This window comes from Rhinoderma darwinii, chromosome 8 (assembly GCF_050947455.1).
Source record: "Rhinoderma darwinii isolate aRhiDar2 chromosome 8, aRhiDar2.hap1, whole genome shotgun sequence".
NCBI classification, from domain to species: Eukaryota; Metazoa; Chordata; class Amphibia; order Anura; family Rhinodermatidae; genus Rhinoderma; species Rhinoderma darwinii.
In genome coordinates, this window is record NC_134694.1 from 63,917,396 (window position 1) to 63,931,599 (window position 14,204).

The following is a 14,204-nucleotide window of genomic DNA, read 5'->3' on the forward strand; positions in this document are numbered from 1 at the left end:
GAGCCAGAACTTTTTTATTTTTCCATCAAAAAAGCAGCGCGAGGACTTATTTTTTGCGTAACGAACTGTAGTTTCGATCAGTACCATTTTTAGGTACATGCGACTTTTTGATCTTATTTTATTCAATTTTTTGGGAGGTGAAGTGACCAAACAATTGTGATTGTGGTACGGTTTATTATTATTTTCTTTTACGGCGTTCACCGTGCGGGATAAATAACGAAATAATTTTGTAGTTCAGGCCGTTACGGACACGGCAATACCAATTATGTATAGTTTATTTGTTTGTTTATATATTTTTATTAATAATAAAGGACTGATAAGGTAAAAAGGGGGATTTTTACTTTTAATACTTTTAAAACTATTATTTTCTTATTTTTACAAATCTTTTTTTTACTTTTTTTTTACTTTATTACTTTTTCCCACTAGGTAACTTGAGGCAGGAGGCCCTGATCGCAATTCTAATACACTGCACTACATGCGTAGTGCAGTGTATTAGAACTGTCAGCTACTCACTGACAGCAAGCATAGTGGGTCCTGACAAAGTCAGGACCCACTAGGCTTCCGTCTATAGCATAGCCGGACGCCATTGTTTGGTGTCCGGTTTGCATAGTCACCATCGCCGGCCACTATCGTGTAGCAGGCCGGCGATGGCAGCTTAACCCCCTAAAAAGCCGCGATCTCTATTGAACGCGGCTTTTAAGGGGTTAATCAGCGGGGACACAGCGATCGGTCCCCGCTGTAGGAGCTGTGACAGCTGCTGTACGTGTCGGGAGGACGGCCGTAACGGCCGTTACTCCCGAGACGTACTATTAGGTCATGGAGCGCGAACGATACAGCTACCATGACCTAATAGTACGTCCAGGAGCGGGAAGGGGTTAAGGTACAATTGACATACTGCACGTAAAAATATTTTTTCCTTATCAAAAGTGGCCATAAAATTGAAAGGGAATACCTCATGTTTTTAATTTTAGTTACATTATTAGATTTAAGTATGTAGAAGAAAAATCATGTTTGTTCTTATTTTTTAAATGTTGAAGAAATGTATTTAAAATGTCTTATCTGCCTTCAGCAGTACAATAAATTCGTCATTAACTTGCCCACCTTTTAATAATAATTGGATGATCCTTTCCCTATCTATACAGCAAAGCTGGCAAGTGAACACCAGAAATCAGGAAGTGAACGCTTACTGTATCTGCTCTAATGAGAGCCACGTAGCGGGCTGAGGGTGTAGCGAAGTAAGGCGGCTTGATGTGGATTTAAGCTAAGGGAATTGGGAGGTGTATGGTTTGAGTGAGAAGGGGGGGAACATTAACAGTTAAAAAGCTATATGTTTTGGAATTGGTACTGTGAGGAGGTCAAGTAAAGGCCATGGAGGAGGTATATGTCACATAGTAAGGGGGGAGTAAAAGGGAGGTCACTACAAGGGCTTATAAGAAGGGGTTTAAGGGGGGTGTAATCACCCTCTGTTAGGCGCCAGAATATTGAGGAGCTTCTTATCTGCGTCCTGGGCATGGAGGGTTCGCTCAATAGGCTGTCAGGGGAGCAGCCCGGCGTGGGAGCGGCATGTCGGCGAGAGGTGCCTGTTCCCAGCGGAGGGCTGCTTACTCCCATCTTATTTCTGCTGTCGCCCCAGCTGGGAGCCGATCCAGGATGGTGGTGGGGCCAGAGAATCCGCCTGCTAGCCAGAGCAGGTCTTCAGCGATGCCAGATGTGTGCAGCGGAGGGCTTAGCCCCGCCCCTTCCACTCCTGATGACGTCAGTTTAGAAAAAGTGGGGGAGATACAGGAACCCATGGAGGATGGTGCACCTGGAGTTCATTGACACATTCGCAACGTGGCCTACATCGCTGACCATTACAAGGTGGCTCTTAAGGCGTTGCGGTCAACGGCAGCAGATGGAATCCGGATGCGGACATCTGAACGGACATCGACTGGGACTGTAACTCAGGGATGGCCTGGTGAATGCGCTTTGGCGCAGGGGTCTTCTTTATATGGGAGGGAGGGAGTCCTTCCATAATGGGTTCTAGTGAGGTACAGACCAGGGATTTTTAAATAAAAATAGTAGAGTTATTGGCACTGGTGTGGGGTGCTGAGAGAGCATCGTCCTATGGGGGCGGTTATGGCTGGTACTGGAGGTGAGGTTCTGGCAGTATCGTGGCAGGAGGTTGCGGTTGAGGCTACTGATACGGGGAAGGATGTTGAAGGGGACAAAAGTAACCAGTGGACACCGTGCGCATGGTGGATGTGGCAAAGGGGGAGGTGTATGTGTGCTTTGAGGGTCTGTTGTTAGGTGCCCATGTTAAGCAGGAAGTACAGGAAAAAATTTGGAAGGATGAATGTGGAAATATTTTCCTTACTCGCCCTAGACAAATTTTATTTGGATAGGATTAAACCAGACGAGAGTAAGAAAGAGGAGGAGAAAAAGTGCCGGTATCAGTTGATACCTCGCACTTTTGCTAACTGGTCGCAAACCTTTTCCATATTGGCAAACGTCATAGGGGAAAAAGCACCGGAGTATTGTTATCCTTTGTATTGTTATCTGGATTCGGTGGGGGGGCATATCGGATATACAGGGGTATAGCTTGGTTACGTTATGACGAGCAATTTCAGCAGAGAAAGTCGGTGCGCCCCTCCCTTAGATGGGATCAGTGGTGCGCGTGCTCGTGTCTGGAATCTTGAAGGTTGGAAGGGCTGGTATCGAACCTCTTTGAATTTTTTCCCATAGTGGTGCCTACAGTAATCTCGGGAGAGCGACTTAGGACCCGCAGGGTTCCCTTCCTTTTCCATAAATATGGGTGTGGTCCAAGCGATTAATAATCAATCGGTCAATTCCCCCTACGGTTTTGTGGTTATTGCGATACCTGGTTTTGCAAGGTTTGTCGCTCAATTCCTTGTTTTTTGCAGTATATGTCCCAGGCGTTCACAATAATGTGGCTGACTTTCTTTCTCGCCTATAGTGGGAAAGGTTTCGGTTGTAGGCACCAGAGGCGGAACACTGCGGTACTCCTTGTCCGGAACAGCTTTGGACAGTGGTCTTGGGACAGCATCTGGATTGATCAGGTGTTCATGGAGTGATGGTACTTAGAGAGCATATGAGAAGTTATAGCGAGTGTGGGTATTCTAATTGGAACACGTTACTTCAGATGAGGGGATTGATGATTGGCTTGTGGTGGTTTTGTATTTCGTTGGTTTGTTGCATGAGAATGGAGTATCGATGTCAGGTGTGAACAGTCGCATGGTGGCAGTTGCTTTTTGGTTGAAATTGCGGGGTCTTGAAGATATAAAAAATAATTTCTTGGTGCGGCAGGCTTTGAAAGGATATAGGAAGGGTCGTTTGTGGGTGGATTAATGAAGGCCGGTATCTTTTGAACTCTTGGAATATTTGGGGCATTGTGTGGCGAGCGTGTGTCTGGGTATGAGTGCTAGTTGTTTCAGGTGGCATTTTTGTTGGAATTTTTTGGTGCTTTTAGGATTTTGGAATTGGTGGCCAAATCGAATCACAGGGTGGGGGTTTGTTGTGGGATGATGTTTGTCTGCTGCCTGCCTTGGTTCATTGTCTCCGCGGTTCTAAAACAGACCAGGCTGGTCGGGGGGTATGGATTGAACTAGGCGAGTTGCCTAGGACTTTTGTTTGCCCGGTGCGGTGTGTTAGGACATTTTTGAGGCTAGGGCCATAGGCCTTTGCTTGTTCATGAGGACAGTTCATTTTTGTCCTAGTATAAGTTTGTGGCTATTTTTCGCAAATGTCTGCACAGGTTACAAGGTTTATCAAGTTCGGAGTTCAGTTATCATTCCTTCAGAATCAGAGCGACCGAAGCTGCGCGTTAGGGAGTGGGTGCTGATAGGATTGTGAGTATTGGGCGATGGGAGTCTCAACATATTCGATTGTGCATTTGTCCCGTTCTGTTGAAAATTTGCTGTGGGGTAGTTTGGTTGCCATGAAGGTGTGTTTGTGGCATTATGTTTGCATATGTTAGCATGTGTTTTGATTTTTTTGCCTTACAGGTGCCTGGCCATGCCTGATTTGGATCGTTGGCCATTCGTACGTATTCTGGGGTGCTTTGCGTGCTGATGTGCGCAGGGTTGGCCATCAGTTGGATCTTAGTAAGGATGAGGCTTTGGTGCGGTGGATAGGGGTAATGTTATGGAGTCGTTTGCTGCAGGAAGTTCAGTTTCATTCCGCGTTATATAGGCCTCTTGATGTGTTGGTCATACATGCAGGTGGCAATGATATGGGTGTGCGTCCGTCTCGGGATGTGAAACTGGATATGCATCGTATGTGGTCTACTTTTCTGGGCTTGCTGATTGTTTGGTCTGACATATTGGCATGCAAGGTATGGAGGGGGGGCGAGGTCGATTGTTGCTTTAAACATAGCGAGAATTTTTGTGATTGATGGTTGGAAAAGGATGAGAATGCCTCCAAGACTCTTCCTGTAAAATTCTTTATTGTAATGTTTTATGCACTGTGACGGATATGTGCAATTTTTTATAATTTTGTATTTATAAATGTTATTTATAATGTTATTTAACATTTTTGGTACGATACGTGATATGGAGAATAAAGTTGGTCGTCATGGGCTATTCAACCACAATTTTGTCTTTTGGGTAGGTTAGGGTAGAGGTTCGCTACGAGGGGCGATTAATAAAAGGGGCAAAGTATTCAATCCCGCCAGTCATCAGAGCCACATAGCGGGCCGCAGGTGCAGCGGAATAAGGTGGCTAGATGGGGGTTTAAGCTAAGGGAATTGGGAGAGGTATAGTTTGAGTGAGAAGGGGGGGGACATTAACAGTTAAAAAGTTATATGTTTTGGAAATGGTACTGTGAGGAGGTCAAGTAAAGCCAGGGAGTAGGTATATGTCACATAGTGAGTGGGTGGGAAAGGGGGATGAAAGGCAGGTCACTACAAGAGCTTATAAGGGGTTTAAGGGGGGTGTAATCACCCTCTGTTAGGCGCCAGAATAGTGAGTCCCACCCACCCTTCCTTGTTTTATTTCGGATATTTCCTGCTGTGTGCGCTTTTTCTCCCAGGTAATATGATGATTGGAGATTAAAGCAACTGGTGTTTCGGGTTGCATGTAAAGGGTCTTTGGCGGAAAAATATTTGGAGGAAATAGACAGAATCATTTGAAGGATAGAGGTTTAACAGCTGTTTATGGTACAGCTACAAGTTGGGACTCCTGGTGGTGGTTCAGGGCCTCAGGAGGTAAAGCAGTGCCATGCTTTTAAATTGGGTGCCGTTGGTTTAGGTGTAGGCTAAGGGTAAAACGTTTATACGATGGCACTAAAATAATTTTTGGGTTTAACCCGTTAGTGACCGGCCCATAGAGTTTTTTCGTCAGTCACTAACGGCCCTTATTCCGATGCAATAGACTTTTTACATCGGAATAAGTAAATAGATCAGGGAACTGTCAAATGTCCCTGCTCTCAGCTGCCAGAGGCAGCTGAGGGCTGTTGGCGTCCCTGCTCGACCGGGTGAGATCGATATTAGTATCGATCTCATCCGTTTAATCCCTCAGATACGGTGCTGAATAGCGTGCACCGCATTTAAGTGGTTTTGGAGAGGAGGGAGCTTCCTCTCATCCCACTGACACCCAGCAATAAGATCGCCGAGTGTCTGTGTCTCCGATGGCAGCCGGGGGCCTAATAAAGCCTATAATGAATGCCTGCTAGATCATGCCGGAGGCATGACCTAGCAGATGCCTGTCCGTTTTAAACGGACAGGCAGTAATATACTGCAATACAAAATTATTGCACTGTATTATAATAGCGATCGGATGATCGTATATTAAAGTCCCCTAGTGGGACTAGTAAAAAAGTTAAAAGAAACGTTTAATAAAAAGTGAAAAAAAAAAAGTGAAAAAAAAATGAAAAACCCACTTTTTCCCCCTTACAAACTGCTTTACTATTAACAAACAAAATAAAGTAAAAAAGTTACACATATTTGGTATCGCCGCGTCTGTAACGACCCCGACTATAAACTTATTCCATCATTTAACCCGCACGGTGAACGCCGTAAAAAATAAAATAAAAAAAATGCAAAAATTGCTGTTTTCTTTGAATCCAGCCTTAAAAAATTTTTGATAAAAAGTGATCAAAAAATCGCATCTACTCCAAAATGGTACCGATAAAAACTACAAGTCGTCCCGCAAAAAAAAAAGCCCTCCTAAAATTGCATCGGCGAAAAAATAAAAACGTTATGGCTCTTCAAATATGGAGACACACAAACAAATAATTTTGAAAAAAAAGTGTATTCGCTGTGTAAAAGTAGTAAAACATACAAAAACTATACAAATTTGGTATTGTTGCAATCGCAACAAACCATTGAATAAAGTTATTGTGTTATTTATACCACACGGTAAACGGCGCAAATTTAGGACGCAAAAGTGTGGCGAAATTGCTGGTTTTTTTCTATCCCCCCCCCCCAAAAAAAGTTAATAAAAGTAAAAAAATAAATTCTATGTTCCCCAAAATGTTGCTATTAAAAATGACAACCTGTCCCGCAAAAAACAAGACCTTATACAGCTATGTAGATGCAAAAATAAAAAGTGTATAGCTCTTTAAATGAGACGATGGGAAAACGTAAAAAATGGCTTGGTCATTAACGTCTAAAATAGGCTGGTCATTAAGGGGTTAATGGTTGGAAAAGGATGATAAGTCAATGGGTGCGTGAAAATCACGCATGCCACATGGAAGCACTTCCGTGGGACAAGCGTGATTCGCGCAACAGCTGTGAAAAGGAGGAATGGAAACAGAAAAGCACCACGTGCTTTTCTGTTTACAAACATCCAAACGGAGTGTCATAATGATGGCGGCTGTGCGAAAAGCATGCAGCCGCGCATCATACGGGCATGACACACACAGCTGTCAAGTGCCTTTTGCGCGCGCAAAACGCCACGTTTTTTCCGCGCGCAAACGCACATGCTCGTGTGAATCCGGCCTCAGTCACATGAAAAATTGAAAAGAAAAAATTAACCAAAACTAAAAAAAGGATATATGTTTATAATAAAAACCTGATTTAAAGAAGATCTGTCACTAGTTCATTAATTCCCTTTCTCCTAACTAATCTAATAGGCGCTATGATGCTGATAACTACAGTGCGATTTTTTTTCAAAAAAACATTATTATTTGCAAAGTTAGGCTGGATTCACACGAGCGTTGCGTTTTTGCGCGCGCAAACAACGCAGCGTTTTGCGCGCGCAAAAACCATTTGACAGCTGCGTGCGTCATCCGTGTCTGATGCGCGGCTGCGTGATTTTCGCGCAGCCGGCATCATAGAGATGAGGCTTGTCGACGTCCGTCACTGTCCAAGGTGCTGAAAGAGCTAAATCTTTCAGCACCCTCGACAGTGAATGCCGAACACAACAGCGAAAAACCTGTAAAAAAAAAAAAAAAGTTCCTACTTACCGAGAACTTCCCGGCCGTTGCCTTGGTGACGCGCCTCTCTTGACATCGGGCCCCACCTCCCTGGATGACGCGGCAGTCCAAGTGACCGCTGCAGCCTGTGATTGGCTGCAGCCTGTGCTTGGCCTGTGATTGGCTGGAGCTGTCACTTGAACTGAAGTGTCACCCCGGGAGGTCGGACTGCAGGAAGGAGACAGGAGTAATCGGTAAGTTAGAACTTAGTTTTTTTTTACAGGTTCATGTATTTTGGGATCGCAAGTCACTGTCCATGGTGCTGAAACAGTTTAACTCTTTCAGCACCATGCACAGTGAATGTCTCCCGACGTCGCGGACCGGAAATTTTTTTGCCGGGTTCGGCCAAAACGAGTTTGGCCGAACCCGGTGAAGTTAGGTTCGGTTGTCGGGGTTCGCTAATCGCAAAGACACTCCGTTTGGATGTTCGGAAACAGAAAAGCACGTGGTGCTTTTCTGTTTACATTCATCCTTTTGACAGCTGTTGCGCAAACACGCAGTTCGCACGGAAGTGCTTCCGTGCGACATGCGTGGTTTTCACGCACCCATTGACTTCAATGGGTGCGTGATGCGTTGAAAACGCTGAATCAACGGACATGTCGTGAGTTTTTGGCAACGGAGCAACGCTGTGCAAAAAACGCTGCCATGTCTGCACGGCCCCATTGACAAATATAGCTACGGGCAACGCACGTGAAAATCACGCACGTTGCACGCGCGTATTTTACGTTCGTCTGAATAAAGCCTAATGAGCATTTTTCTAAATATGCGAATTTGGCTATAATAGCCAAATAGGAAATTACTCTTTATTTTCACTCTGGGCAGTGTAATGTTTTCTGTATAATGCTGTCCCCTTTCCATTCCCGATTGTGTTTTCAACTGGTGAAATCTCTGCTTGTTTCACAGCTAGAACTGAGTGGCATATGATAGATTAGAATCTCATCTTTCATATGACACCGCAACCGCTGTTCTAGGTGGTCCAAAGCCAGAGATATGGCTGTTTTAAATGATCCCCCTTCCCTCCAGCTTTAGTCTCACATTGTGAAACAGCTTCATGCTGATAGGACAGGGTCAGAGGCTGTGTGGTAGCCCCACCTCAGGAGAAGCGCTAGTGTTGACGCCCATTTGTCCCATTTGCATATTTAGAAAAAAGCTCATAACTTAAAATAATAAATATTTTTGGACACAATTTTCACTAGAATGATCAGTGTGACAGCGCATATTACATTAGCTACGACATAGGGCATTACTAAACTAGTGACAGATCCTCTTTAAGCAATATGTAATCTTTGAATGCATTGTAGTTATTCAAGAAATTAAACTATATCTTTCTCTAAAGATAAGAGAAATGCTCTGACTAGTTTTACAATCACTGCCTGTAGACATTTGATTAAGCATAATTTAAAAGTTTAGGCTATATTTTATAGATAATATTAACATGAGAATTTTTATCACAAAGAATTTGAGTCAGTCTTATATTAAATATATTCATACAGAGAAGCTTTAGAGTATGTTCACACAGGGCATTGCGCTGTGGAAAAGTCCACAGCATATACGACCCAGAATATGCAGGGATATCCAACTGAATATTCGCACCAAATGGCTGCTACAAAAATTAAAAAAAGGCCTATACTTACCTTTCCGGCCGCTGCAATAGCAATGCATCCGTGTTCTTCTGGCTGCTCTGTAAGGGTATGTGCACACACACTAATTACGTCCGTAATTGACGGACGTATTTCGGCCGCAAGTCCCGGACCGAACACAGTGCAGGGAGCCGGGCTCCTAGCATCATACTTATGTACGATGCTAGGAGTCCCTGCCTCGCTGCAGGACAACTGTCCCGTACTGTAATCATGTTTTCAGTACGGGACAGTAGTTCCACGGAGAGGCAGGGACTCCTAGCATCGTACATAAGTATGATGCTAGGAGCCCGGCTCCCTGCACTGTGTTCGGTCCGGGACTTGCGGCCGAAATACGTCCGTCAATTACGGACGTAATTAGTGTGTGTGCACATACCCTTAACAGGCGCCCGTCTGTGATGTTGTTTCATCACATGTGACCACTGGAGCCTTTGATGAGCCGCAGGGGTTACATGTGATAAAACCTCATCACAGGAGGCCGTCTGGACAGAGCATCTAAAAGAGAGCAAAGTATAGGCTTTTTTTTTAACCTGCAGAATTTGCAGCAAATTTCACAAACAATTGCATTTGTGGAATTTGACTTTGAATGAGGAAATTTTGCAACAAATGCATAGTGAAATCGCAGCAAAAACTGACATGCTGCAGATTTTTAATCCGCACCACAGGTCAATTTATGTACGTTTTCTGTGCGCAATTTTTCTGTAGCTTGTGGCTGAAATTTGTTAAAAATTTATCGACTTTGCTTCTACTGTAATACCCACAAATCTGAGCGGAAAATCTGTAGCGTATGTGCGAAGTGTGAACATACCATTAGAGTATATTCACACATGGCAGATTTTTTGCAGAAAATTCTGCAACGCTCTCATTCATGTAAATGGGGGTTGCAGAAATTCATGCACATGCTGCAGAAACAAACCCTTTCAACTAAAATGTTTTTCAGTGGCAGAAATTTCTGCAACAAATCTGCCACGTGTGACTTTACCTTAAAGGCCCTGTTCACCGGGTGTTTGTGGCACTGATCTTGACGCGGAAGCCGCGTCGTAACCACCGCCAAATAATGACTGGAATCGCCTCCCCCCCATTTATTTCAGCGGGAGGAGGATGTATTTTTTCTTTCTTCGGATGGCTTTTGGCCAAACGCGGACAAAGAAAGCGGCATGTCCTTTCTTGTTGTGGTTTTCACCTTTGACCTCCCATTGAAATGAATGGCAGGCAGAAAAAACCCGCGACACTCGTTTGAGGGTTTTTCACTGCATTTTGTGCCTGCGGTCCCTGCATTAACTTCAATGACCGTGGGCAAAAATTGCAGTGAAACAAAAATACGTGCAGGCAGTTCAAAATCTGCATTAGGGTATGTGCACACGAGGGCATTACGTCCATAATTGACGGACGTATTTCGGCCACAAGTACCGGACCGAACACAGTGCAGGGAGCCGGGCTCCTAGCAACATATTTATGTACGATGCTAGGAGTCCCTGCCTCGCTGCGGGACAAGTGTCCCGTACTGTAAACATGTTTTCAGTACGGGACAGCTGTCCGGCAGCGAGGCAGGGACTCCTAGCATCGTACATAAATATGATGCTAGGAGCCCGGCTCCCTGCACTGTGTTCGGTCCGGTACTTGCGGCCGAAATACGTCCGTTAATTACGGACGTAATGCCCTCGTGTGCACATACCCTCATAGTTCCTAAGGGAATTCTGAGTCAGATTTTTTCTTCCTGACAAAAAACTCAGTGTGAACAGGGCCTTAGAAAGTTATAAATGACACTAGAAATTACTGCAAGATTACAAAAGGAAAATTGTTGCAACAGTACCTTAACCAAAGGGAACTCTGATCATAAAACTTCTTTTCATAAGTGTCTACTCCAAAGTTGTAGCACAGTATAGACAGGTACACAGCCTGAAAACAAGAATGTTTTTTTCTGTGAATAGTTTGATTAATCACGAAAACATTTTTTTAAAATATGACGGGGTAAACAAGCCCTAAATTATTCACTTTATAAATGTAGCATATTAAAGGGTAACTAAACTTTCAGTATACTTCTGACATTTCATAGTGACATGTCAGAAGTTTTGAGAAGGTCTGAGCACTAAGACCCACACCGATCGCTAAAACGAAGCGGCAGAAGAGCTCAGGTGAGCGCTGTTCCGGTTGGTTTCTGATCGGCTTTTCTCAGAAAGCCGAGAAATTGGTGTATGGGCTCAATAGAAAGTCTATGAGCTCTTACACCAATTACTCGGCTTTCCGAGAAAAGCCGATCAGAAACTAAGCGGCTCAGCACTCACACGAGCGCTTCTGCCCCTTCGTTTAAGTGGTCGGTGGGGATCTCAGTGCCCAGACACCCACCGATCAAAAGTTTTGACGTATCACTATGACATGTCAGAAGTTTTCTAAAAGTTTAGTTACCCTTTAAGCAGTGGCGTAGCTATAGGGGTCGCAGCGGTCGCAACTGCGACCGGGCCCCCAGCTAGGGGGGGCCCGCAGGCCCCCTTCACCACAGTAGCACAGTAGTGCTCACAGTAGCACAGTAGTGCTACAAAGATTCCTCTGCCTTGCTGGGTCCCTGCTGGGGTACAAAAGAGACCCAGCAATGTATTTTGAAGCATTGGTGGCAGCTCAGCGGTGAAATAGTAATTGCACGGAGGGGGAAGACTCTTGCCCGCCCACTGTGCTGTCCAGCCAATCAGCTAGCTTCTAGCTGTTTCCCTCTTCCTCGTGGCCTGTGCAGAGGGAAAGGAATGGCTACAGCAGGAAGATCGTGTGTGTGCTGTCTCCTCCCAGGAATCCTGACTCCTGCTGCTCTCTGACCCCACACCAGATGTATGTAAGTAGCTGCTAGTAATGCAGCTATTAACCCCGTCACTGTGTATGTCTGTCATGCTGAGCAGTCACACTTCAGGGCTGACTGTTTAGCATAACAGACAGGGTATATCTATCTATCTATCTATCTATCTATCTATCTATCATCCAATCGCGGTGTGTCGGCGTTTCACAGAGTGAACAAGTGACCGGAATGAAGGGGAAGCAATGCTCGTACGAGCACTGCTCCCCCTTCAAAATAGCTGATTAGCCGGGGTCCCGGCGGGTGTCTGCTAGGCACTGTATCTAAGCCAACCACATGGTAGGCTTAGATACATGGCCCATGTGTGATACTGTCTGCTGAGCCAATGTAGCTAATCCTATCAATATCTATAGGGTCGTAGTGCTATAGATATGCTGTCTCATATATATACATATATATATATATATATATATATATATATATATATATATATATGTATATTGCCCCTGATATTTTAAGACCTTAGTGACGCCCCTGGCTGCTAGTGTTGCATCATTGAGTCACTTAGGAGACCCACTGATGCAGCTGAAAGCTGCGGAGCGTCGACCATGAGAAGAAATTTGGGGGGGGGGGCCCAAGAAGAACTTTTGCACCAGGTCCCATGAGCCTTTAGCTACGCCCCTGCCTTTAAGCATTAAAGAGGTTTTACTATCAGCGAAATTAATGAAATATCCACAGGATATGTCATAAATGTCGTAAACCCCGTTCTACAGTTTTGTGTTACTGCTAACGCGTGTGCTTTCCCACCATGTAAGATGAAAACAGTGTACCTCGCTGAACTACGCGGTTTCTGCAAGTCCCATAGAAGTGAATGGCAGTTACAGAAACAGCGCAGCTCGCATGATACGCAGCTTCCGTAACTACTATGGGAGTTACGGAAACAGAGTAGCTCAGCGAGCTACGCTGTTTTCTTCTTACATGGTCGGAAATCACACACATCAGTGGGAACACAGAGCGGTAAAAAAGGGTTTAGGAAGCCCCGTCCTAGAGATAGGTGTGGGTCCCAGAGGTGAGGCCCGCATCCATCTGACATTTATGACATATCCTCTGTATATGTCAAATGTCCCTGATGGGAAAACCCCTTTACGCATAACACGATAAAGGCAAGGCTGGTTACAGGACAGTGATCTACAATTCACAATGAACCTTTTCATTATATTCGTAAACGTGGCAAAGCCGCTACTTTTTTTTTTATAATAAAAAGATAGACAAAATATGTTGTCATAGAGGTGCATGATCCCCCTACTGTATCGTGTGCCTCCGATTTTGTATCAAAGCATATGGATTCCATAAGAAAAGTGTTATTCCCCACTAGACTCCATACCAATGGAAGTATTCTCCCCTCTAAGCATTGCTTCTATGTATGCACAGGGTCTGATGGAGCCCAAATGACACGGAGGCTGTACATATAGTAGTGAAGGTATTGTTGAAAATGTATACAATAAGAATTGCAATAAGAACTGTTTATATCATTCACTAAAACTGTGTTCACATCTGCATTAAATGCTCCAGTAGAAGCCTTCTTCACAGATTCTATAAAAAAAAAATCCAGAAAAAATAGCCTGTGCTATTTTTACAGTAAAATGATAAGACGCCTTGATGTAAACCCAATCATCACCATTAAAGACAATAGGGTCCTTTGAACGTCATTGGTGTCCGACATGTGACGAATGCATCATCACACTGAATTCTGTTTTTCTGCTCCTTTAATGGAACAGAAAAACGGAATTCATTATGTGAACAGAGCCTAATATGTACAGTGCTGTGAACGGTTATACCCCTTGTATTTCACAATTGTCACCTTGAATGGTGTATCCGTTTTAGCATCAATAATTTTATATATTAGCCCACTTTTTAGAGAACTATTAAAACAATGCAAATATTCAATAATAAAAGACATTTGGAAGAGTGCCCATGCAGTAGTTTTATTTTTTTACAACTGGAGATAACGTGACAAAGTAGTTACATTATATACGGTAGTTAAGGCCTTGTTCACATCAGCGTTGATTTCCGTTCATAGGTTCCATTAGAACCTCAGGGAAACCCATGAATGGAAATACAAACAGAAACCAAAGCTTCCGTTTGCATTACCATTGATTGCAATGGTAATGCTTCCGTTGCAAATGGTTTCTGTTGTAAGTGTACCATACATTTTGAGGTACTTGCATCATAACCAATTACAACTATATACGGTTATTAACCAAATTGCTACTAAGGGCACACTAGGCGGAAATGCTGCAGATTTTCCATGTGGATTTGCACACAGAAAAGCTGCACTGTATTACACTACCAGCCATGTCATTTAAATAAAT

The 14,204-nt window shown here is 44.0% G+C and overlaps 1 protein-coding gene across 2 annotated transcripts in view; it reads right to left on the minus strand.

Moving 5' to 3' along the window:
• The window catches only part of TEX11 (testis expressed 11), a 963,534-nt gene that overhangs the window by 670,570 nt on the left and 278,760 nt on the right, over positions 1 to 14,204 (minus strand). For both annotated transcript variants that reach the window (XM_075835681.1, XM_075835680.1), the window contains exon 9: positions 10,864 to 10,949. In XM_075835681.1, coding sequence (XP_075691796.1) covers positions 10,864 to 10,949 — 86 coding nt within the window. The remainder of the gene's footprint in view (positions 1 to 10,863; positions 10,950 to 14,204) is intronic.